The sequence below is a fragment of the Oxyura jamaicensis genome, chromosome 14 (assembly GCF_011077185.1).
Source record: "Oxyura jamaicensis isolate SHBP4307 breed ruddy duck chromosome 14, BPBGC_Ojam_1.0, whole genome shotgun sequence".
NCBI lineage: Eukaryota > Metazoa > Chordata > Aves > Anseriformes > Anatidae > Oxyura > Oxyura jamaicensis.
Genome location: NC_048906.1, coordinates 11680812 through 11705915, shown reverse-complemented (window position 1 = coordinate 11705915; position 25104 = coordinate 11680812). Strand labels below are relative to the sequence as shown.

Below are 25104 nucleotides of genomic sequence, written 5' to 3'. Positions count from 1 at the left end.
CTTTGGGATGGGGGGGGACTTTTCTCAGATGTCCCCAGGACGCTGAGGGCTTGTCCCCATCCTTGGGGACAGCTCTTGGCGCGGGACGGTGACCCCATGGGCAGTGCCACCTCCCTGACACCAGCTGTCCCCGTCCTCGTCCCCCGGCTGCGGGCCCCCGGGATCGGCGGCGGCAGCATCTGTGCAGGGCTGTGCTGACGGCCGCCAGCCCGGCCCCGCGGCCCCCGCGCCGTATAAATAGAGGCGGCGAGCGGCAGAGCGCTCCTGGCAGCCACCATGAAGCGCCTCAACCTGCTGTGCTGCTGCGTGGCCTCGCTCCTGCTCCTCGGCACGGCAGGTACGGCTCCCGCACCGTGCCCACGGGGACGGGGGTGTCCGCGGGGATGGGGGTGCCTATAGGGCTGCTGGTGTCCAGGGGGCTGGCGGTGCCTATAGGGCTGTAGGTGCCTATAGGGCTGTGGTTGCATATAGGGCTGTGGGGCTCCGTGGGGCTCTGGGTGCCCACTGGGGCTGTGGGGTGCCTACAGGGCTGTAGGCGCCTATAGGGCTGTGGGTGCCCATGGGGCTGTGGGTGCCCGTGGGGCTGTGGGTGCCCAGTGGGGCTGTGGGTGCACATGTAGGTCTGGGTGCCTGCGGGGCTGTGGTTGTCTGTGGGGCTGTGGGTGTCTTTGGGGCTGCAGCTGCCTTCGGGGCTGTGGGTGTCCGTAGTGCTGTAAGTGCCCATGGGGTGGTGGGTGCCCACACGGAGCTTTGGGTGCCTGTTGGGCTGCGGGTGCCCACCGGAGCTGTGAGTGCCTGTGGGGCTGTGGGTGCCCGTGGGGCTGTGGGTGCCCGTGGGGCTGTGAGCACCCCCGGGGTAGTGGGTGCCCCATGAGCCCAGCCTGCCCCCAGGGTGGGTGCCCCACGCAGGACATGCTGCAGGGCTGCAGCCGGCTGAGCTTATCCATGCCAGGGCTGCAGTCACCCCAAAACCATGCGGGGACACATGGGGGGGGGGGGGGGGGGGCGGTGAAGGTCCCCACTCCACAGCCGGGGTGGGCGCAGGGGCTGTGCTGCAGCTGGCGTGCTGAGGGCAGTGTCACCCACGGGCTGTGGGGTCTGATGGGCTCCGGGGCACCCAGCACGGGACCCCCCCCACCCACCAAGCGTCTGCCAAGCAAGACAGCATTGGGGTGACCCCCAGACCCCCTACCCCGGGCTGGAACATCCCCACTTAACACCCCGGCCCCGTGGCAGTGCTTGGCCGGGCGTCCCCCAGGGAGCCGGCGGCATCGCCGTTACCCTTGCTTGCCCTTGAGTTAATTTGGGCCGGTTCGCTGCCTGGCCGGGCTCGGGCGGCCGCGCTGCCGGGGGGCGGCTAAGTATGGAAACAGCCCTGTAACGGGACACTGAGCTCCTGCGGCCGCCCTGGCCCCCGCGCCACCGCGGCCCCGCGCGCGGGCACCCGCAGCTGCTGCCTTCTCGCAGCCCGGCACCCCCGGCCCGGCGGAGTTTTATCCTTTTAAGGGCATCTTTTACCCTTCTGGGGAATAAAAGGGCTTTGGGGCGTGGGACGTGTCCCACCGGTGGCTGGGGGACCTCCGTGGAGCCGTGCGCCGGGGATGGGGACAGGAGTGCCAGGGGCACGGCTAGTGGCTTGTGCCACCCAGGGCCGGGTTGGTGGCCGTGTGGGGGACCTGTCACCACAGGAGGTGGCCACCAGCCCGGCTGGGCTCACCCCGGTGCTTGGGCGAGGTGGCTTTGGCTTTTCCTTTGGTGCAGAGCCGGGCTCTGGGACAAGCTCCCCTCTGGGCTGCAGGAGGAGGCCCCTGTCACCCTGTAGGCTTTTCCCGTAGGCGCTGCTGCCATCTTGAAGGCCTCGGCTTCCCGTGGGACCTGCAAGGCCCTGTGGTGAGGAGAACGCAGGGGGACCCCACGGGCGGCCAGAGGGGCTGTCACAGGCACCTGGTGGCTCGGGGCGAGGGCTTGGGGTGGCTCCTGCAGCCCGGTGACCAACCCCAGCCTCATCCTTGGCACGTGGGGGTAAAGCCCCCCTAGTTTTATTTTTCTTTAGCTTCTGTGTGCCCGACCCCGCTGTGGTGACGCTGGGGGCGGCTGGGACCCCGCCACCGCTCCCGGGGTGGGAAGGGCCCCGAGCTCGTTCAACCCCTGCCAAAACGGCCCGCGGCCCACGTGGCCGGGGCTGGCAGAGCTCCCCGGCGTGGACGGGTGCTTGCCCACCTCCAGCTGGGCAAGGAGCTGAGGGAAGCCCTGGCACGGCGCAGAGGGCGTTACGGGGCTGGCACACGGCTCTCCCCGTGGCAGCGGCCTCGGCCACCGCCACCACGCCCCGGGACTCCTCACCCTGCCTCCTCCCAGGATGTGTCACCGGGGGTGGGCACCATCAGTGAGTCCTTGTGGAGTCCCCAGCACCCAGGACGTGTCAGCTTGGGGTGGAACCCACCTCAAAAATGTCATCTGGAAATGTGGTGGACACTTCTACCTGGAAGGTGTCATCTCGTGGTGGGCTCTGTTGCCTGGGATACACCACCTTGAGGAGAGCCACATCTCCCGGGAACGTGCCCCAGGACATAACACTGGCGTAGGCTCCACCAGTGGGACATGTCACCTCATGGTGAGCTCCATCACCACGTCCTCGTGTCACTTTGGGGTGATCCCCATCACCCACAACATGTCACCACAAGGGGGTTCTATCACCTGCGACATGTCACCTGCGGTGGGCTCCGTCACCAGGAATATGCCATCTTGGGGCGGGCTGCCTCCATGGGCACCGTTGCTGCTGGGTGCAGAGGCAGAGGCCTTGGGGTGCCACAGCCACCCACAGATCTTGGCCATTCGTGCCACCTACATCCCCGTCCCATCCCCTCAGCTGGTGGATATCCCAGCCCCTGTGGGTGACCCAGATCCCTCCCAAATTGTTGGCCAAGGACAGCAAGGCAGATGTCGGGCACGCTGGTGTGATGTGACGCCCTCTTCCACCAGCCCCGACGTTTCTGGGAGCGCTCTTGGCACGCTGTGCAGGTGACATCCAGCCACACAGGACGTGTGGATGGGAAACCTCGCTTGTGTGCAGCCCCCTTGGCACAGGGTCCCCATGGGGAAGGGGTTGGGAGCTGAGCTGCAGCCAGGGAAACACGTCCCCACCATGTCCCCACCACGTCCCCACCGCATCCCTCCTCACCGACCTGCCTGCTGCTGGCACTGGGGGTGCCGAAATCCCAGCCCGTGAGGCAGGTCCGAGAGTGACCAAATCACTCCTAAAATCACCCCATTCTTCAGGCGCCGCAGGAATAGCAGCGGTGCTGGTGCTTGGCAGTGTTCCTCTGGGCTATTTTAAGCCCGCGGGGACATTTCCCTTGTAAGCGATAGCCCGAGGAAGCCATCGAGCTCGTGTGCCGGCGGGGGCTGGCAGAGGGGCCGGGGAGTCTCCGGCCAGGCACCCAGAGCCAGGCCGGGGCGCTGGCACCAGGAGAAAAGCCCCAGTGCCAGCCGGGGATGGTGGGGTCCCGGCTGAGTTGGGGTCCGTGTCCTTTGTCCTGCTGCTGGGGCTCCCGGAAGGGTCTGGGTAACCGCTGCGTCCCTGCCTGGATGATCCCAAGGATTTAAGGATCCTGTGGGACAAAGCGTCAGCAGCAGCACCAAAATCCAGGCTGGTGAGCCCCGAGGGGGTTGTCCCATGGTTGTCCCAGGTGGCCAGGAGTCCCTGGCAAAAACGAGAAGAGGAATGAAGGGTCATGGCCCAGAGCACCCCCTGGGGCCAGTTGATGACATTTCCCCTCACCAGCAGCCCAAGGAGAAGGCCAGCGTGCCCTCTCAGGAGTGGCTCCCCAAAGGAAGGGGCTCCCCTGGGGTCTCCCAACCATGGCACAGCCTTTCCCACCTTGGCATCTCCGCCTCCAGCCCCGAGTCCTTCAGCATCTCTCGCCACACATCGTGGCCTCGGGCTGTGCCTGGACCCCGGCCTCCTGGGCAGGGAGTCGCTCATGTCACCACCATCCGCTGCCCCTGTCCTTGTGCCACCTGCAAGGCACCGGCCACGAGTTCGGGTTTGCCTCCAGGTCTCTGACAGGAACACCAGGGTGGGCACCCTGGGGGAAGACAGTTGGAAAACACCCCGCAGAAATGATTCCCAATTTTCATCTCTATATTTAGCAAGCCCTGAGCCTGGTTTAATCCATTTGGTGCATCCTAGTGAGGTTTCCTTGCCCTGACTCCTTAATCAAAATATCATGCAGCTCTACTCTACTATTTACAGAAATGAAGTCTTTTTTTTTTTAGTCTTTTTTTTTTTTTTTCAGTCTGACAAATCTGTTCCCCTGTCAGCAGCGTGATTGCATCGATCAGACATCTCCCCCTGTAGGTGGGCATATGGGATTTCTGAGATCACGCTGGGATTTCTCCTGCAAAAAGGCTGGAAAACGCACTGGGGTGGCTGGAACTGCCCAGGAAGGGAAACTGAGGCACGGGGGTGCCAGGCAGGAGCTGCTGCCCTGCCACGCTGCCTGTGCTAGGTCTGGGTGGCGAGGCAAATCCTCCTCGAGGAGCTTGCCCTGGCAGCAGTCTGGCAGCAGCGTGGGGCATCCTCCCTTTCAGACCTTCTGTGCCTTCCCCACTCCGTCCCCGAGCAGAGGCAGGGACATCGCCGTGATACAGGGGGACAGCAGCGGGTCGGATGGTGCGGCCGGTGCCACAGGAATCCCGGGAGGTGCCAGGCGGTGCCTTTGGAGCCCAGCCACCTCCCTGCACCTCTGGAGGACTTTGTCAGAAGCAGGCACAGGGTTTGGGATTCGTGCTGCCTTGCCAGTCCTCAGAAAGAGGGAAGAAAGGGGCTGAGGGTTTCCTCGGGTCTGGTACAAAAATGTCCAGCAGGAAACACGTGCTTCCTTCTTTCATAGCAGCAAGATGTCCCCCTAAGTCAAAGAGCCCATTTGACCGGAACCTTTCTTTGACCAGGCCTAAATAAAAGTAACGATGGCAAGAAATAATGCTTTGGCAGCCCAGGCCTGGCCTTGGTTTCCCTTCAGTCCGTGTTGCTCGTCCTGCCCGTGTCCCTCTGGGCAGTGCCACCGTCACTGCTGCCACTCCTGCTCCCTCCGGGATGGGCACGGCCGCCGGAGCAGATGGGGACGTGTGCCTGGGGTGCGGGGTCCCCCTTCCTCGAAGAGCAGAACAGAAACCAGCTCAGGCAAAGATGGCTTTTCTGTTTCTCCCATGGTGTAAAACACAAGCAAGGAAAGGGGGGGCCATGATGAGCACAGGAGAGCAGGGAAAGGCAAAGTCGGGGTTTGTGTGGGGCTCTGTGCCCCTAAGGGCATCTCGTTGTGCCTCCCGGGACACTGCTCCCACAGCCTGCGGAGCCGCTGATCTCTGAATCAGCCACGCTGTCAGAAATAACTCCCCGTGTGCTGCAGGGGCTGGGATTCGGGCAGGGGAAGAGGGCGTTTGAAAAGCCATCCCCGCGGTGCTGCACATCGCCGGCCCCACGCTCGGGGCTCCTATTTCTGCCAGAGGGGGAGAGTGTCCTTCCCGGGGCCACCTGTGCCCATCTGTCCCTCCTGGCTGTCCCCAGCCCCGGCGCCGTCCTCAGAGGCAATCCCTCCCAGTGGGCTCCGTTCAATGGGGTGCTGCCGTTTCCTGCAGCGCTGTGAGAGGATGGCGGGAGGCACCACGGCAGGGAAGGGTCACTTGCGTTGTAGCCGTAGGATGGCAGAGCCATCCCTCTTCCTGGCATCAGCACCGGTGTCCTGCGGCACACCGAGCCCACGGTGGGATTCCCGTCACGGCTGTGCCCCCATTGCTGTCCCAGCTGGGGACAGGGCTGTCATGTCCCCAGCCATGTGGGCAGGGCTGGTGCAAGCTTGGGCACCTGGGGTCCCACCACCAAGGGGGGCAAGGTCTCCTCTTTGATGTTGCTCAGTACAATGCAGGGTGTGAAGCAGGGGAGCCCTGGAGTCATCTTACAATGGGTCTGCACGTTGTGGTTGTCCCACTCTCTCCCGCAGTGCGTGGGGACAGCTCCTGGTCGAGGATGTCACCCTTGGTTGGCAGGGTGGCGCCGGGGCCCTGGGGCTGGGGACAAGCGAGTGGGTGTCTGCAAGGGGGCTGGTGCCATCCGTGCCCCCGCTGAGCTGCTCCTCCTGACCCCACCGTACAGTTGCTGGACGTATTTTTAGCCCACGGAGGCCGGGCAGAGGGTGTTAAGCCCATAACCTTCGGCCCATTTTGCTGCACGGCGCTCGTCAGCCGGCCATCTGCAGATCAGCACAATTCGCCTTGTGATGGATTTGGAGACCATGTAGGGGAAACAGGAGGGAGAAGGAGGTGGAGAGGGGAGTGGGACTTTATATAATGCCGTGAAGGTCACAGGAAATAAAGCCCGTGGCCAACACACCAGCAGGAATATCCCAGTTTGAGTGCGTGGGGAACATTTCCCTTCTCCCACAGGGGATGGCTCACAGCTGAGCATGGGAACCCAGGGGGTCACTGCCCAGGGGACACATCCGTCCCCTGCATTCAGTCAGAGGGGACACACCGGCCCCAGAGATCTCCGGTGGGGTCTCCTTTGGTCCCCTCCTCTGCCCTGACCCTCTCCAAATGCCCACTCAGGAATCAGCTTCTCTCCAAGCCCTCCAGGTCACCAGCTATTCTGGGGCCATGCTGAGAGTCTCCCTGTCCCCATCCACTGTGGGGAGCCTCAGGCTGCAGGTGAGCAGAGCACACCTTGTACCGGCTGGCCTCTTCAGGAGTGGGAGCTGCGTGGGGCTTGCCATGCTCATGGCTGGATGTGGAGCCTGCGGGTACCTGCGAGCCGCCTGCTAGGACAGGATTCGGGTGGTCAGCATGGGCAGAGAAGGGTGACTTCATCTGTGACAGGCGTGGGGATGCTGGCAGCTCTGAGCCATGGTGCCAGGCTGCACGAGGACTACAAACCCTGGCAGGCTGAGGTGGGCTGGTGCCTCCCAGCTGCCTTCCGCTGGCACCGTTTGTCCCCCGGTGCGAGCCCTCAGCTGTCGTGTGACTGCGGGCTATCAGCGTGGCTGGCCCCGGCATGGCACGGACGGACACACGGCCGCCTGCCCGGCACTCTGCTCTGGGGCTGCTCGGGCAAAGTGGCTGCAGTGAACAAAGAGGCCCCGGGAGAAGTCATCTGTCCTTGGCTCTGCTCCTGCCGTGCTCACACCGGGGATGGGTGGTACCCAAAATTTCAAAGGTGTTTTAAGACACACACCCTCACGCTGCTGAAGCGGTGCTGCAGCACACACTGCAGCGAGCCAGGTCCCCGTGTCCCCGGCACCGCGCTGCGGTGTGCTGCCGCAGGGCTGCGGTGCACGAGGCCGGAGGAGAATGCCGGCCCCATGCCGCGTTCCGTGCCCGCGCCGCTCGCCATGCCCGCTGCCTTCCTGCGGCCTGGGCGGAGGTGGCGTTTCTCCCGGTTGGCATCTGCTTGCCAGCTGGAGTACAAAGGCATTATTTTCCTCTGAAACGCTTCCCTGGTATGCAGGCATTGGAGTTTTCAGGGGATTATTTAGACTAGCAGCAACTGTTTGTAACAGAGACAGTATAGCTGGTGATATTTTATTTTTGGCATCAGTTGACTAATGTTAAAATGCAGTCGGAGGCCTATGGAAAATACAGATGACTTCTCCCGGACTGCAGAACAAATTCATTGTGTTCCAGCCAGTTGCACGGAGTGGCAAATGTTTTCCTAATGAAGGGACGCTCACAATAAATAGCTCCGCGCCCCGCTGCGGGGTCAGGCCCTGTGGTGCCGCCCGGCCCAGCCCTTCCTGTGCTGCTGGCTGCGGAAAGGCACGGCCCCGCTCCGGGGAGCCGCCGGCCACCCTGGCCGCCCCGCGGGGCTGGGGAAGGACCCTTTCACCTGCCAAGTGCCCGAGGCCTCTCGCACCCAGCGCCCCACTTTCGTATCCCCACCACCACTGGGTTCTCTCTCAGGGCTGCTTCGCCGCCTCGCCCTGGCCCCACAGCGCTTCTGCGGCGCCCCACAGCCTGCACGGCCCCGGGGCCACGTCCCAGCCCCGCGCAGCATCAGTGCTTCTGCCCGCAAACACCTCTTTGCATCCAGCTTCTTGCCACGGCCAGGAAAGCGAGCTGGAATTGGAGATGCGTTAGGAGAATTTAGTCTTGGTGACAGCCTCGAACCCCCTCTCTTGCCCCCGCTGTCCCCCGGGGCCGCGTGCCCCGCAGCCGCGGGCGGGCGCGGTAAGACTGACCGAGCTGTTCTCATCATTTAGAGCCACGTGCCCCAGCCCCAGTGGGCACCGAAGATGTCGGCCATGCCACACAACACCCCTTGTCGGCCGCGGAGCCCCGGCTGGAGGAGATGGCCGCCGACGGCAGCCCTGAGGAGGAGGAAGATGGCGGCACCGCCAATGCCTCCGTGCCCAGTGCTGCAGAGGAGGGAGGCGGCGAGGGGGAGGAAGAGCTGAAGGGAGGCCCGAGTGGGGCCATGGGGCTCAGCCAGGAGGGGCCCCACAGGGCACAGGGCCCCGGGGAGGATGATGCCATGCTGGGCGCCCCTGAGGCAGCAGGAGAAGCCACCCACCAGCCTGGCCCACGAGATGGCTTCCGCGACCAGGCGGATGAGGAGACTGATGATGGCACCGAGGAAGTGGCCACTGAGGAGCAGGGGAAGCCTGAGGGAGAGAAAATGGAGGAGCCAAGAGTGGTGCCTGCTCCTGAGGGAGGAGAAGAAGGGGAAGAGCAGAGCTCAGAGGAAGATGATGAGCAGGGGGAATCTGAGGAAGAGGGAGATGAAGGTGGAGAGTCTGAAGAAGATGGAAGCAAAGGAGAGTCGGAGGAAGAGGGAAAGTCTGAGGAGGACGGAGAGTCTGAGGAGGACGCTGCTGGCCCAGAAGGGCCAGAGGACAGAGCTGAAGGGAGTGACAAGGAAGAGACGAGCGTTTTAGGGGAAAGTGGTCACAGCAAAGCAGCAGCTGCCAGCAAGGGAGAAGCCAAGGATGGCCCTACCAGCTGCCATCACCCACCGTGTGGGCACGTGGAACCTGGCTCTGGCAGCAGCAGCCCAGCAGAAAACCCACCTACAGCAGTGGAAGAACCAGCAGCAGCAGAAGACCCACCAGCAGCTGTTGAAACCCCTCCAGCAGCAGTGGAAAACCCACCAGCAGCAGAAGACCCTCCAGCAGCGGGAGACCCTCCAACAGCAGATCTGCCAACAGCAGAAGACCCTTCAACAGCAGAAGATCCCCCAACAGCAGAAGACCCTCCAGCAGCAGAAGATCCCCCAACAGCAGAAGACCCTCCAGCAGCAGAAGACCCACCGGCAGCAGTGGAAAACCCCCCTGCAGACAACCCATCTCTGGCAGAAACGGAGAGCCCACCCAGCCCCAGCGCCCACCCTGCTGCCGCTGAGCGCCAGCACAGCCAGATAGGTTGGAGTCTTTTGCTGTTGGTGTGCCGTAGCGTAGTGAGCAGAGGGCGGCGAGAGTGACCTACTATCAACCTGGCGGAGCTGCGCTTGGCTCATTAAACTGTGCCTAACGCATGGCCCTCTCCTAACGCTTGTGCTTCCTGCGCCCGCCCCTAACTGCTGCACGGCCGGGCCGGCCGCGCCACGGGCAGCGATGGTGCAGGTGGGAGCCCGCGGATGCCAGCAATGCAGGTGCTTGTTGCAGCGATACCAAGGCCAACATTTCCCTCGCTGCACTTTAAGCCCATGACTTCTCCCATCTGTGGACACGTGAACTGCTGCCCTTCCCCTCAGCCCCTTTCAGCAGCCACAGACCTGCTAAAGGACATTTATCAGCCCTCAGAGTCCACCACACCAAACTCCCGTCTCTCTTGGCATGCAGGCAGGATGCTGCCCAGGCCGGCAGGTCTTGTGTCCATCAGCCACTGGCCCGCAGCCCTTGCCATGTAAGGAACGTGTAAAGAGCCAATTCAGCCTGCTGAATTGCTGAAACGCCTGCTCTGGCCACGGACAGGGTGTGTTTGGTCACCGAAATGTGAGCTAGCTCAGGAAAAGTGACTCCCTCCCCTTCCATGTTTTACTAGAAATGCTTACGGACTTTGGCCCATGGGCTAGGCAGCAACCTTTGGACACAGCTGATTCTTTTTTTTTTTGCTTCCTTCCGTAACATCCCAGCTCAAAAAGCTCACATTTGTGCCGAGAGGAAAACCCAGTTTGGAATCTGTGGCTTTACTTGGCAAGTCAAAAGGTCTTCCTCAGCCCCACACTCAGGGAGAAGCTCAGCACAGTCCCTTGGGGCAGCCCCAGGGCCCGTCAGTGCCCCTGTTTGCCTGGGCACCCACACCCCAGCCCAGCCAGTGGGGCACACGTCCTTGAGGCCCTGCTTCAAAGCCCTAAGCCATGGGGCCCTCTTTGTGCCAACCCCTCCCCTAGCACGCCCGGAGCAGGGACACCTCTGTCCCGCTCTGCGGAGAGGCTGGGGAAGGTGCCCAGGGCCACCTCCTGCCACAGCACCAAGCCGGGGAGGCTCCGGAGGGGCAGCCTCCAGCCTGGTGGGAGGCAGAGGTGGAGAGGCAGGAGGGAATCAGGGCCTCGCAAACCCTCATGTCTGCAGCTCGACGTGTGATTTCTGGGGGGTGGACAGGGAGAGGGGCAGAGCAGAGAGCACCCAAAGCCGAGAGGAGTTGCAGTTGCCGGGGGGAGAAGCGGGGCGGGCAGGAGCCCCGTGGGCAGCAGCTGCTGCATGCCCCCGCCCTGTGCTCCCCAGCGCCCGAGAGCCCCTTCCAGGCACATCCTTCGCATTCCCTGCGAGCACCGGCCCTCGCCTCTCCCTCTGGAGACACCAGGGGCCTCCCCCACCAGCCCCTCCTCGGAGCCAAGCAGTTGCCTGTGACGCTTCCCCCAGCAGCCATGGCCCCAGCAGCCCCGGCCAAGCTTCCAGGAGCATTTGCAAAACAGAAACCGAGCGGCGTGCCAAAGCTGGCAGGTGCCGGGTGCGCAGCGGGGCCACGGGCTCGGGGTGTGCGTGCTCCCCAAAGCCCTCTCCCCAGCAGCAGCTTGTGTGAGCTCCTGTGCGGGTCCCCCACTGCCAGCTCCAGCAGTAACAGGTCTCCTTGTCTTTCCCCCCAGAAGAGGTTGAGGATGCCAGCGAGCCCACCAAGCGCGACCGGTCCCACTTGGAGAACACCCTCAAGCTGAATGAAGACAAACCTGCCGACGACTTCTCAGGTGAGGGAGCCTGGGTGGCACCGATGCGTGCAAACCCTGCTCCTTTAATCCCAGCAATGCTTCCAGGATAAGCCCCCTGCCACTGTCTGAGAGCTGAGTCTGGCAAACCTGCTCTGCTCCGTGAGGAGCACGGTCAGGGCTCTCCTTCCCTAGGCTGCTTTGTCATTAGCCTTATTTCTTGTGGGTGCAGTAGCACCGTGTCTTCAGTACCAGCCCTTACACTGGACTAGCATATTTTAGGTATTTTAAAGACAGCTCCAAGAGCGTACAAGAATGAGGCGGCTAGAGAGGCTGGCAAATCATGAGTTGGCCTGGGCCAGCCACGCTGCTGCCTGCTGCTCAGAGAAGCTTGGGGCAACTTATAATAAGGGGTTTTGATTTTTATTCCAATTATGGATTGGGTATTATTCTAATAAGGCTTGCTTCTGCTGGTCCCATTGGCAGTCAGGAGTAGAAAGGAAGCAATAAAAGTGGCTGGGAAATGCCAGCAGCAGGGGGGCAGCGCTGGCTGCAGCAGGGGTCCCTGGGCTCCGTGGTGGAGGACTTTGGGGATCACGGGTGTTGAGTGCTAAACAGCATTAACAAGAGAGGTTCCTTGCATCAGTTGCTGGCAAGCACGAGACCAGCAGGAGATGGGGACAGTGCCCAGTAGGAAATATTAGCAGGGCAGGGGCATCAAGATGCGTGACTTGGATCAGTTTGGCCAAGATTTCAAGCATGAGCTGCGTCTCTTGATCAGCTGTCACCCTCAAGGTCTGCAGGGAATGCCCAGCAGCTTACCTAGGAGGGATGCAGCCAGGGTGGCTGGGGTTTTCCTGTCACCCATCTGCATGATTTTGCTCCCACAGGAGTACTGCAGCGGCTGAGGAAGATCTACCACTCCTCCATCAAGCCCCTGGAGCAGTCCTACAGATACAATGAGCTGAGGCAGCACGAGATCACAGGTAACGCTGCGGGCACCGGGGTCTCCGGCACCGTCAGGTCATTGGGATGCATTCAGACAGCAGTGCAGAGAGCAGATCATGGAAAGGCTCGGATAGTTCGTCTTCCTCTACAGCTTCCCAAGAAGGCCATGAACATGCTGGGCTTGGAGGACGTGCCCTAGTGAACCCAGCACCCAGCGGCAGGCATTCCCGCATCTGCCTTAGCCCATCTGCTGTCAGGACCATCTGTGTAGGCTGAGCATTGAACCCTGCCTGCTTTGGGTCCTCCACCTGCTCAACATCAATGCCCTGTACCCGTGCCAAGCAGAGATCATGGCCCAGCAAGACAGGCTTGGCAAGGAAGCTTAGGACCTCTCAAGGCTGGGGTTGAGCTTCCCGGGGGTGGCTGGAGCTGGCATCCTTCCTGCTCCATATGGGACACGGCCATGTGGGCAGGGTATTCCTCAAGCTCGGCAGCCTTCACTCATCCCGGGAGTTAGAGTTTCCACCCCTTGGCAACTACAGACACATTGGATCAGGTGAGCAGGTTCCCGTGGCCATGGGCATTGGCTAGGGCTGAGCCCCAGCAGTGTACGTGTCCCTCCAGAAGAGGAAAGTGCTGCTCTGGCCCCAAGATGCTCACACAGCTGGAGGCTCCTGTGACCCTTTGACGTGAAGGATCCCATTTTCCAAGCACAGATGGCTCCAGCCCCAGGTTAAGCCTCCACCAAAGCCCTGTGCTGAGCTGGGGCCAGGTCCCCCCATGCTTCGGCTGCGTGCTCATGTCAGCCTCCTGCCAGGGTCCCTCCTAGCCCTGGGGTTTTGCTTCCTCCCCCAGACATCCTCAGGGCTTTGGCCTCACACCCGGGAGCCATGCCTGCCCCACCGGAGCCAGAAGGACCCCGCACACCACCCTGACCTTCCTCTGCAGCTGTTCATGGGTCCCCTGCTTGTATGGGCGAACCCACAGGACACATCCACCTAGAGCAGAACTCCTGCTTTACAGGGGCCTCCATTGCAGCCTAAATGCCACTCCTAGGTCAGTGCCAGACTTCTGACGTTTGGCAGGCAGGCTTCCTCATCCCCAGCCCGGCCAGCCCATCTCCAGCTTGGAGCCAGTGGGGAGCACGGGGAGACCCACGGGGCAGCAGGACGGGGTAGGGACAGGGCTGTGGAGCCCTCATCACCAGCCCAGGTCCCGTCCCCCCACCTCACAGCACACCCTGGGCATTGGCCACCACCCACCGGGGGTCTGGGGCGGGCGGTTGGAGGTCTCACACGACCGGAGGCACCCGCAGCTGCCCTGCAGCCCGCTCTGTGCCGCTGCCTTCGCGCTGCCTTGGCCTGCCTCAATGTGCCTGGGGACCACGAGCTGCTTGCCGTGCTGGGGGGTGGCCGGGGGGGGTCACAGCAACAAGCATCCGCTCTCAGCTCACCCCAGGGCACTGCATTTTGGAGAGCACTTGAGGTCGCAGGGGCAGACAGGGGACTCCCAACCTCTTTCCTTATGCGATGCAGCCCCAGTGCACAGCCTGTGGCCTAGCTCAGGACATCCAGGTCTGCTCCTCAGCCGTCCCACGCCCAAGCAGCACCTCCCTGCTCCCTGTTGGGGAGTCTCAGCTGCCTGGCACAGGGGCACTGCATTGCCTGCAGCCCCTGGCTCAGCCAGGCACAGCCCCACTGGGCTGCGAGAAGCTCAGGACATGTTCCCACCGGGGCTGTCTCGCCTTCCACCAAACTCCTCACGTACCTCTGGAAACCCCAACCCCATCATACATCCTAAAAGCCTGAAGCACAGCAATTTTCCCTTTATACCCACTGACACAGTTTTCCCCAGCCCTTCATTAGTGGTGCAATTAGAGCAGCCTGCAGATTAATTAGAGGGTTGGCCGAGGGAGCCCCTTTGGGTGAGGGCATGTTGGGGCTAAAGGAACCTTCTCTGCTGCTTCCACCGTGTGGTGGGGTGAGCCCCTGTCCTGCCTGTGGCCACAAGGGGTTCCTGGCATCGGGGTGCCCCTTTGAGCAGGAGATGCCCCAAGCCTCCCCCCGTGGTGATCCCCCACGGCACGGGAGGCTGGAGGGCGCGGAGCTGCGGCTGAGCTGGCTGGGGGGAAGCGGGACAGCTGGGCGAGCGGCGGGGCAGCAGTGTCATGGAATATGCATGACCTTTGAAGGTGTAAGCCAATATAGAGGGGTGCCACCGCAGGCACCCTCGCCCCTCCATTACGCGGCAGCCCTCCATTTTGTCCACCTTCCACAGGCTCCAATGGCCACGTCAGCCCCAGCGTGGGTCTGAGCCGAGCAGGGCCTCCCCACCATGCACACCGGTGCGAGTGCCACCTGCCCTGGGGAGCTGTGGCCGGCGCTGTGAGCCTGGCTGAGACTCGAAATTGAAGCCCAGAGCGTTCACCCAGCTCCCTGCATGGTGAAGCCCGACAGGGGACGTCTCCATCCCATGCCCAGCATGGGTTGGTTCCCCCGTGCGCTTGGTCACTGCAGGCCACCCTTCGGGGATGTCCCTCGCTCCGGGAGCCTCGCAGCCTGGCGATGGGAAGCTTCCACCAGGCTGTGGTGCATGCCGCCGACGCTAATTACTGTGTATGTGCCAATTAGCCTGCCTGCTTACGGAACGGCCTGCCGATTGCCTTCACCAGGCATCTAGGGAGGCATGCAGATAACCGTGGGGCAGTCAGGACACGTGTCTGGGTTGCTTGCTGTCCTAAGCGTGCCTCGTGTGGCTCTGTTTGCTTGGTGATGCTGCCAGGGAAGGCAGGGGCAGGAGGACTGGGGCGCAGGGCATCCCCGGCGAGGCAGCTCTGCCTGGGTTTGGATTCTCATCCTGGTAGCTGCGGGTCTCGTTGCTCACAGACTGTAACTCCTTCTTTCCTTCTGGAAACGTGGCCATCCTCTGGCTTTGTCCTGCCTCCGAGAAGGCCAGGGCCGGTGTTCAGCTCCCTCTTCGGCCCGGGCCAGACCCAGGCAGCCGCATCCCTTCTTCGACTCACGGTACCTTTTCTCTCTCCCCGTGTCCCCTGCTAACAGCTTACCCCGGACGCACCCTGGGCTCCTCCGCCACAGGTTGGTATTGCTGCCTGCCCCCTGCATGCTGCCAGCTCTGCCTGAGCTCTTCACTGGCCTCTGGCTTTACTCTTCACCCGCCCCAGCAGAGCCACGTCTCAGCCACTCACGCGCCCCAAGGCACCCAGCGCGCCCCGGAGCTCAGCAGCACAGCGCTGCCTCGGCACTGCCCGCCCCGCAGCCGTCCTCGCCTCTGCCAGGCTTCTAAACCTTTCCCTCGTGGGTTCAGTCTCAAGAGGGCGCGAGGTCCTCCAGTGATGGTTCAAGGGCTTTCCTGGTGGGCCCTCAGGTCCGTCTCCCACCCATGGGAGCAGAGCCGAGCCCATACTGCGGGGGTGATCTCTTTTCACCCTTCTACGTGCAGAAACTTCCCCAAATGCCTCCCCTTGATCCCCCCTGCTGCAGTTTAAGCTGATGACCCAGCAGCAGCTGTCCTACTAACACAGCCTGGCCCCTGCGCGGCGGCCTCAGCCCTCTCGGGAGCTGGAGCTGGCTCCTGTCCCGTGTCATGCCCAGGGGGAGCTGCCAGGGCCCCTGGGAGCACCAGCCTGGAGAAGCAGGGGCTGGGAGGGAGGCCAAGAAGCGCCGGTGATCACACCGCCCTTCCCCTGGGTCCCTGCTGTGGCACAAGGCACACGAAGGACGGGGAATCCCATCTTCTGGCCCTCGTGTCCGACCCCACAGCCCCTGCTCTAGGATCCTGCCAAAATAGGTTCCTCCGTACCCGGCCCCGAAGTGGCAGAGCCCCAATGGTACCCAAGGGCCTCTGGCTCCCTGTCATGCCAGCGTGCAGGCAGCAGAGAGTGTTGCAGATATATTTAATGTGTCAGATAGCTGTTTTATCTGCGTCTCTAGCTGCACAGGCACACGGGAGCGTGCTTGCTGCTTGCGTGGGTGCGCACACACAGGGGGCGAACGCAAGGAGCACGACATGGGACGAGCATCCACGTGCAGCTTTCCCCCCGTCCGCGAGCACACGTGCCCTGCAGACAGACAGGAGGCTTCGCAGGTGGGCTGGCAGCCCTGCCGGGGCTGCAGGCAGCGTGCCCTGACAGCACTGGGGGTCGGGGATGGCTTAGCAGGGTGGGCGATGCCGGGATGGCCTGGCCAGGTGTTTGAACCTGCCTGATCTGAGGGCAGAGCGGGATGCTTGGGCCAGTCCGAGCCAGGAGAGGAGGGAGGCTTTGTCCACATCCTCTGCCTTGCTGCGTGTCCTTGGGACGGACCTGCACCGTGGGGTCACCCTCATGGGGCTGAGCCAGCACCCAGCACTTCTGCAGGGCTTGATGAAGGAGAAGACCCAGCCCAGGGCTAATCCCAGCCCCAGAGCAGTGGGGCTCCCACCTGAGGGCAGCCTGGCCTTGGAAGCAACATGGGAAAACCACCCACAAAGCTACTGCTGTAGGAAAAAATCCCTCCATGAGCGAGAGAAGCAGTTCTCTGTCCTCCCCTGCAGGACAGCAACCCTTCCAGGAGCGACAGTGCTCTGGGGCATGGACTAAGCCAGAGCTGGACGGTAGGAGATGAGCACAACCTCTGCGGGGGAGCTGTGACCTGCAGGCCCTGTTTGCCAGGCGCTTTGCAGCGTCTCAGCATTCTCTGTGCTCCAGAAACCTTTAGAGAAGCAGCTGCTGTGATTTAAGCAGAACCACAAATGAAATGCAAAGAGCTGCAAGGTCTGGGGGTCCCCCCACTCACATGCAGGGCGAGATCATGCGAGGCTGCCCTGCAGACACCACCAGGACGAGCTGGGATGCACTGGGACGAGCTGGGATGAGAGCACCAAGCGTGGTGTGAGCCAGGCTGGGCTGGGAGCGAGCAGCCACAGGGTGGCTGGAGAGAGCCGCGGTGGCGGAGCTGCCGTCATGCCGTGCTGCTGGCAGGGACAGAGCCTCTTTTCCCCTGGCAGAAGCACCAAGGTGACGCAAACCCGTGCTGGAGGGACGCAGCGGGGGGACCCAGCGGGGCAGGAGGCCTGGCCAGGCACCACCAGGCACCCAGCAGGGTGGGAGGCGTGCTCTGCTTCCGCAGGGCAGCAGTGAGGCTCACGTCCTCCAGGGCCCCGGAGCTTTCCAAAGCAAGGGAGGGGATGGGCTGGGCGAGCTGCCTGTGACCTGCAGAGGGGCTGCCCGCCTTGGCATGGCCGCATGCAGCCCCGGCACACAGGGATGGTGCTGAGCCACGCACCTCGCACCCCGAGGAGCCCCCCCGGCACGTGCAGCGGAGCCGGGGCTCGCTGGCTCCTGCCCTCACCCAGCCACACCTGGCCGGGAACCTGTTATGAAAGAGCACGCGGGGACCCGCCTCAAACCTCTGGCACAACATCACAGGGGATAATAACAATAATAATCCGAAACCCAATTAAAGCCGGCAAGTGAACAGAGCGGCAGTGATACAGTGGTACAGAGGAATGATTAGTAACGAAAGCCCAAGGTTTCGACACTTGTTTTTGTCCCGCATGGGAACAGAAAGTCAGATCCCAAATATTTTGAGGAGACAGGAGTGGGAAGGCTGAGTCTTCCCTGGCAGAGGAGATGGGGGGGGGGTTTGGTCCGACTGCCCCCGGGTGACTGCCACACTGCTGCCGTACCCTGCCTGCCTGGTGCCGCCCCATGCTTCAGGGGCAGGAGCAGGGCTCGGGGCTGATCCTGCTGTGGGTGCCCTGTCCTGTCAGCAGGGGATGGCTGCGGGACAGGGCTCCCAGCTCCTGGGGGCACCCAGCCCCACTGGGCAAATCTCCCGCTTGCACCAGACAGGCCCCTTCCCATGCTGAGCGGGCACACAGGGGGCACATCCCCGCCATCCTCTGTGGCTCCTGTCGCAGTGTGGTTGTTGTTCGCTCTCCCCTGGCGTGTCCACGCGCGGCTCTCCCAGGACTGCGGCTCCGGGTCAGGCTGCCTGGCAGCATGAAACAGGGATGGGGAAGGTTCCCACAAACGGGAGCTCACTCATCCAGTTTTTACTTCCATTTCTGGCCTGATTTGGCCTTGAACCGACCAGCACGCTCCCACCTGCCCAGGGCATGGTCTGGGGACCAGCATGGCCCAGGAACTCCCCTGACGCAGGCGGCCCCGTGCCCAGTGCCAGCAGGGCTGGGCAGTGCAGGCGCGGGCTGATGGCACTGGTCGGCCCCAGCACCTCCTGGAGCTGGGGACAGGTCATTACGGGCCCCACGCCAGCCCTTGTCTGTGCTCCGTGAGCCTCTTAGCAAAGTGTGGGGCTTCCAGAGCGTGGGCTGGGGACTGTGGTTAATTCTCCTCCTGCCTTTCCCCGAGCCCAAAGCAGGGCTGTTGGCTGAGCTTGCCCTCCCTGTGCCGGTCTGGAGCCCTGCAGCCTTCGGACACCCCAGCTCCTTTTGCACGAGGCATTTACCCGCCTGCAGCATGGCCACGTCCCCTGCATGCCCAGTGCTTTGTGGCGCCTGCCCTCCAACAGCCCCCTGCAGCCAGCCCCGAGCTCACCCTGGCTGAACTCGAAGCGAGCCGAGACCCGCTCTAAAAGACCTTCAACTTGTCCTGTAGTCTAAGAAGGGCCAAAGCTCAGAGCAGGGCAGACAGGATTCGATCTTGCTGCGGTGCCGGCACGGGGCCCTGCCGGGCGATGCCGTGGCTCGGCGCTCAGCGGCGGTGCTGGGAGAGCAGCCCCGAGGGCGGCCGTCTCCCGTCTCCCCGAGGCTCTGCGGCCCTGCCGCTCAGATGGGATGTTCATTACGGCAGGGAGTTAAATGTGCAGTGGCTACGGCTATTGTTTCTTCACTTCCTCTTGTTATTTCCCCTCTCCGCAGATGGGGAGATCACTTCCAAGCCGATGGTGCTATTCCTGGGACCGTGGAGCGTCGGTAAATCCTCCATGATAAACTACCTCCTAGGGCTGGATGACACTCCCTACCAGCTCTACACAGGTACCTCGCTCCCCGCGGCCCCGCTGAGCCCTGGCCCCCGTGGGAGGGCTTCTTCCCCTGCCACATCCCCGTCCCGCAGCCGCAACCCCCTGCCCCCTTCCCCCAGCCCCCTGGGTGCAGCGCAGCAGGGAGCCTGCATGGCTGCAAGAGCAGCAGCCAAGTAGTGAGGGCAACTTGACGTCTTCTCCCCATCCAGCCCCAGTTTATTCACCCTCCCAGGAGAAAAACCTTTCCCAATCCTCCTCTCTGCTCCCACCAACGTTGTCTTGGAGCCTGGGAGATGCTCCCTGCCTAGGCCCGGGCCAGCCCCTGCAATGGCCGGTGCCCGGCACAGATTTCACAGCTCTGCTGCTCCTCTTGTGCTGGACAGGGGCAGAACCCACCACCTCCGAATTCACCGTCATCATGCACGGCCCTAAGCTGAAGACCATTGAGGGCATCGTGATGGCTGCAGACAGCGCACGCTCCTTCTCGCCCCTGGAGAAGTTTGGGCAGAACTTCTTGGAGAAGCTGATCGGGATAGAGGTGCCCCACAAACTCCTGGAGCGAGTCACCTTCGTGGACACGCCAGGCATCATTGAAAACCGCAAGCAGCAAGAACGAGGTAGGGCTTCACTGCGTTCACCCGAGGGACTCCAGAAAAGATGCTGTTACGATGAAGGATAGCAATGATGACTGAAACATGACAAGGAAGAGCCCTAGGCTACAGGAGGGGTCTGTTCTCGCTTTGGGGGGGTTGGCGAAGTTTGTCTGCCCATGGCATGGGGAACGTACCCGGCCATCATGGCTCAGCGTTTGCTGTCCCGTTTGTCACCTGGAGCCAGGCTTTGCCAACGGCTGGCGCTGCAGCAGCACCCAGAGCAGCACCTGGCACTGGATGCCGGGCCCGGCCCCGCAGGGCTTGCAGACCCTCTCGGTGCCCGCTGAGGAAAGCGGTGCCGTGTCCGATACCTGCTGACGGGAGCAGCAGGAAGCTGTGGCTGGCAGCAGGAAGAACGGAGGTTTGGAGGTGAGGCTGAGGGAGACGTGCAGTCACAGGCCCAGCCTCACAGGGATGAGTTTTCATGCCAAGAAATTAACTCTGAAGTGCTTTAGCACATGAGAAACAGGTTCTGTGCCACATGGGAAGTCAGCTGTGTCTCACAGCCTGTCCAACCCAGACAGGGGGTGAGCAGCAGGCTCGAGGTTTCTCTGTCCCTTGACCTGAAGCGACTCCCGCTGTGCTGGCCATCACTGCTGAATTTCTCTTTCCTCTCCTCAAGGTTACCCGTTCAACGACGTGTGCCAGTGGTTCATCGACAGAGCCGATCTCATCTTTGTTGTCTTTGACCCTACGAAGCTGGACGTGGGCTTGGAACTGGAGATGCTGTTCCGCCAGCTGAAGGGCCGAGAGTCCCAGATCCGAATCATCCTGAACAAAGCCGACAGCCTGGCTACCCAGGAGCTTATGAGAGTCTACGGTGCCTTGTTCTGGAGCCTGGCTCCTCTGATCAACGTCACAGAGCCACCCAGGGTGTACGTTAGCTCCTTCTGGCCCCACGAGTATCATCCAGACACCCACAAAGACCTGTTCCTCAAAGAAGAGATATCACTCCTGGAAGATCTCAACCAGGTGATTGAGAACAGGATGGAAAATAAGATCGCCTTCATACGCCAACACGCCATCCGGGTGCGCATCCACGCCCTTTTGGTCGATCGCTATCTCCAGACCTACAAGGACAAAATGACCTTCTTTAGTGATGGAGAACTGGTGTTCAGAGACATTGTGGAAGATCCTGACAAGTTCTTTATCTTTAAGTCCATTCTGGCAAAGACCAATGTCAGCAAATTTGACCTCCCCAACCGCGAGGCTTACAAGGACTTCTTTGGCATCAACCCCATCACCAGTTTTAAGCTGCTGTCTCAGCAGTGTTCCTACATGGGCGGGTGCTTCCTCGAGAAGATCGAGAAGGCCATCACCCGCGAGCTCCCCGATCTGCTGGGGAGCATCGGCCTGGGGAAGAAGCCCAATGTTCTCTCCTGCGACATCACCGGCTGTGGCGAAAACCCAAAGAATCGCTACAAGAAGCCGTAAGGTTTCTGTAACACAACCGTCCACGTGTTCCTACCGGTGAATGAGCTTATGTCTTATCTGTCCAAGAAGCCGTGGTCTGTTAACCCTTTGAGTGCCACACTGGCAAAGGCTACTGTACAATGAGGACTTTGAGTCATTGACATCAATGGCAGGGGAAGATGGGTGGGCATAAGAAAGAGAATAAAAACTGTGAATTCCTGACATTTTATCTTTGTTCTTTTGAGTAGAAGGCAATGTTTAAGCTGTAAGTATGAGCAATGTGTGGTGAGCTAGAACTGTAGCTGCTTCTTCACTGGTGCCGAGATAGGCGAACTGGAATTTCAACCTCTGCATACACGAAGCCAGCAGGGAGCGAGGACGAGGGCACGGCGAGAGCACAGGGGCGAGCAGTGACACAGTAACCTGGGGCATCACCGGGAGCCCCGGGGCACGGCGCTGCGCAGGGAAGCAGAGGCCAGGTTCCAGCTGTTGTTTTCAGGCACAGAAATCCTACAAATCTCTGCAAATATTGATCCTGTTTTTCCTTCCAAGGCTTTTAGGTCACCTGGTAGAGTCCTCCTGTCATGTAACAGCTGAGCTTAACTTTGTTCTGCAGCCTGCACCTGGGCATGAGCCATAAGAAGGGATTCAGTCCCGCCGCCGGGCGTTTGCAGGGGCATTTGTTGCTCCATATGGATCACCGTGATGGGATCTGCAAGTCCGTGCCAGAGCAAGAAGTGGTTTGGAGAGGAGCTGCAGGACCTGGCTGAGTTGTGCTGGAGGAACAGGGGCAGCACCCCACATCACAGAGTCCTGCAAGGAGTTGTCAGCAAGTTTTATCTCCAGGCCAGCACAGAGACAGGGCACTTAGTGCCTGCTCCTGCCATTAACCTCAAAAAGCCATGCTGGCAAGTCAAGCCCGAGAGTCAGCAGGGCTCAGAGGGTTAATAGTTTGGCAGTTTGACCTAATTTAAGCCCTCATTGCATGTTTTCTCCAAGCAGCCCCGGGTTTTTGTGCTCTGTGGAGGCAGACAGGAATGGGAGATGACTAGCCGCATTCTTTTTTCCCCTCCGCTGACCTGTTCTCCCCAGGACAATCCAGGCAGGTTTCTGTGGCTTATTGTCCAAACCTCACCCATTTTAGCCAGAATTTTGTTGGCTCATCTCTGTGCATCGGCGCTCAGTCCTGGGAGTCACAGGAGAATGACTTTTGCTTCAAAGGCAAAACCCAAGCAGGCGACCTTCTCCAGGGAAGCCGACCTTGGAACCTGGCAGCGAGCGCTGGAGGATTACGGGTGGCCCCCGCCGCTGGGCTGCGCTGCCCAGCACAAGTGACAAAGAGCTCCCGGACAGAGCCTGGTGCCTTCGAGCCCAGCCACAGCCTGCTGAGTGGCTTTTCTCCTTCCTCCTGCCAAAGGACCACAACCACCGCTGCTCTCCAGGAAACCTCTGGAGCAGAAGGACTTACCTTTGGCAGGAACAAGACGAGGTGGAGGTGCCGGGTGAGGCAAGAAGAAGGCAAAGGGAATGAGCGAGGGAAAGAGAAAGCTGGAAACAGAAGGCTCTGCTGTGATGGGAAAGGTGTGAAGGGCAGTGCCCCTTGTCGCCACGTGCCCCACAGGATGTGGGCCAAGGCAGAAGATCCCTGGGGCCCCATGTCCCTGGGTGCTGAGGATGCGTGCTGCAGAGAAGTCCCCTGAGCCCAGGTGGGTTTGGGGTGATGCCGCCCAGGGACTTCCCAAGCTCCTTGCCCCTGCTTGGGGTGAGGACTGTGACTGTGCAGCTGAACTACAGCCGATGAGACACAAATCCACCTCCAAGCATGGGAAGGGGCATGTCTCGTGCAGAGGGGACTGGAAGTAATGAGTGAAGGCAAGGAGAGGTGACAGAGAAAGCAGAAACCAGGACAGCCTGGAGAGAAGTGATGCACTCATGAGCCAGTGCTGTGGGGTCTCAAACCTGCTGCCTCCCTTGGCTCCTGTTCCTTTTTCCCTCTTTCACGTTATCTCATTGCTCATGGCCATCCCTCGCTATCTCACCCACTCTTTCTCACCTCTCACTGTCCTCCACTGGGTGAGTTTGCATGGTTTTCTTAAGAGCTAATGGCATCAAAATGCCAAAAGAAATGTGCTAATAGAGTTGCTGTTCCTGCCGTCGCGCTGTGTCATTGTCACAGTAAGCAAAGTCCATCAAACCTGCTGTTTGCAAGTGCTGTGTTGTGACATCTCTTTCTTTGCTGCCTTGTCCCTCCAGAGCCCGTGGGCTCTGCCCGGGGTGCCCCATGGAAAGCCCCCAGAGCCCAGGAGGAGCCTGACCTCTCCCTGCTGGCCTCAGCCCTGAAGGCAGCATCACTGTGCTCTCAGGCTGCTCCCATCTTTCTCCCAGCCCCTTTCCTTCCTTTCCTTCTTTTCTTTTGCTCCAGCTTTTCTTCAGCACTCATTGCCTTCTCTCCCATTTACGACCCCTTGCTCTCTCCTCCACCGCCTGCAGCCCCGTGCAACGCACTGGCACAATGTCCCGGACGGGGCTCCTCTAACGTGGCCAGCTCCTCTCCCCGGCACACTGCGCTGGGCTTCGCTCTCCCACGCGACGTCCCACGCAAGAGCGATGGCAGTGGGGGGGGTCCAAAGCTGGGGCCGGGCCGGGGCCACCTCCTCTGCCCTCGTCCCCGCATCGCGGGCTGCGAGCATCTCGCCTGAGCGCGCACTGGACAGACACTCGCAGGCGTGACACAGCGGGGACACAGGCCCCTGTAGATGCCCGTGATCGAGTGCATTTGGATGAAACTGTCAGCTGGAACATCGGCCTGTCTAATAAATCCTGGCATTTTCCTAACACACTCCCTGCGGGTGCCTGTTTTTTTTCTCTGACCTGAGGGCATTGAGGAAGGGGCCAGGAGGGTCGGGGGGAGGGCAGTGGCCAGGTCCCCGTCCCTGAGGCTACAAGGAGCGTGTCCCATCCCATGTGGGCTCTCCCCAGCACCAGGGTCCCCCCGCTGCCCCCATTCCACACGAAGTCCAGGGGCATGCACAAGCAGCTGATGCCTTGCGTGGCTGCAGCTTCTCCCCCCTGAGCATCACATTGGCACCCGGTCTACCCCGGGGACCTGGTGCCCCCCAGCTATCTGGCTAGCTTGCTGGTCAGAAGGGCTTGTCCCAAGAAAGCTGGAATAGGTGGAGGAACATCTCACTCCGCCATGGGGCTCACGTGCTGCGTGCTCCTGGCTGGGCAGCGAGCCTGTGCAGGACAGGAGGCAGCTCAGTCCCGTGCAGTTATCACACCAAGAGCTCTCCCGCGTGTGATTCGCTTTCCTCCTCCTCCCAGCACCTGAGCACGGGAGCTGTGATGGCCGTGGGCCGGCAGCCCGTGTGCTGAGCCCGAGGCAGCCACCGTGCAGCATCCTCACCTTCCGTCACGGGTTAGTTCGTGGGGTTGCTCCTTTTATAGCGTGTTCATTAGTGGTCACTTAATTGCAGAATGCCAACATTAGCTGTTCTGAAGAACTAATATGCATATGCAAATTAGCAACAAGCATTTAATGCTACCAGTGTTAGAGGGAGTAATGGTAGTGGCAACAGGAAAAATACTGCAAGACCACAGCCATCGGGAGATCTGCTCTTCCAGCGAGCAGCCTGTGACCTTCAGCGGTCCCGGTGGCAGCGGGGACGGGATCGATGCCTGCAGCAGCCTCAGCAGGGGACGAGCAGGGTGAGCCGGGGGCATTAGCGGGCACCCTGTGCCCCCAGCATCGGCTGTCAGAAGGGATGGGGACAGCACCGCTGGGACCTGCGGACACCGGTGTGTAAGTGTCCTGGTCTTGTCTCCACCGAGCCCTGGCTGCACAGGTGCAGCAGCGCTGTGACACGTGCTCCTCATCCCCACGTGTGCTTCTAAAGCTGTCGGCACGGGGAAGCCCTGGCTTCCTGGCTGCTTTCTTGCGCCGTTTGCCGAGGGATGGGAATGGCCGAGCGGG

General features: G+C 61.4%; 1 protein-coding gene across 5 annotated transcripts; it reads left to right on the top strand.

Moving 5' to 3' along the window:
• Window positions 1–189: 189 nt before the first annotated feature.
• On the top strand, window positions 190–23970 carry SRL (sarcalumenin). Of its 5 annotated transcripts, none has more exons than XM_035339898.1 (9): window positions 190–337; window positions 8253–9161; window positions 9267–9410; window positions 11078–11176; window positions 12025–12120; window positions 15142–15177; window positions 18962–19078; window positions 19449–19682; window positions 20341–23970. In XM_035339898.1, exons 1-9 carry the CDS (start codon window positions 277–279, stop codon window positions 21150–21152), a joined length of 2508 nt encoding a protein of 835 aa, XP_035195789.1. In that variant the 5' UTR covers window positions 190–276; the 3' UTR covers window positions 21153–23970. The 5 variants fall into 5 exon arrangements, with proteins under 5 accessions (XP_035195789.1, XP_035195788.1, XP_035195787.1 ...); XM_035339897.1 differs by having other exon boundaries at window positions 9231–9410; XM_035339896.1 differs by having other exon boundaries at window positions 9213–9410.
• The last annotated feature ends 1134 nt before the right edge of the window (window positions 23971–25104 follow it).

Bases quoted from the DNA above. Each gene is read 5' to 3' on its own strand.
- SRL (XM_035339894.1), top strand. From the start codon at position 277: ATGAAGCGCCTCAACCTGCTGTGCTGCTGCGTGGCCTCGCTCCTGCTC. The intron at 11,177-12,024 runs GTGAGGGAGCCT...TTGCTCCCACAG, and splicing joins ACCTGCCGACGACTTCTCAG to GAGTACTGCAGCGGCTGAGG. The intron at 15,178-18,961 runs GTTGGTATTGCT...CCCTCTCCGCAG, and splicing joins CCTGGGCTCCTCCGCCACAG to ATGGGGAGATCACTTCCAAG.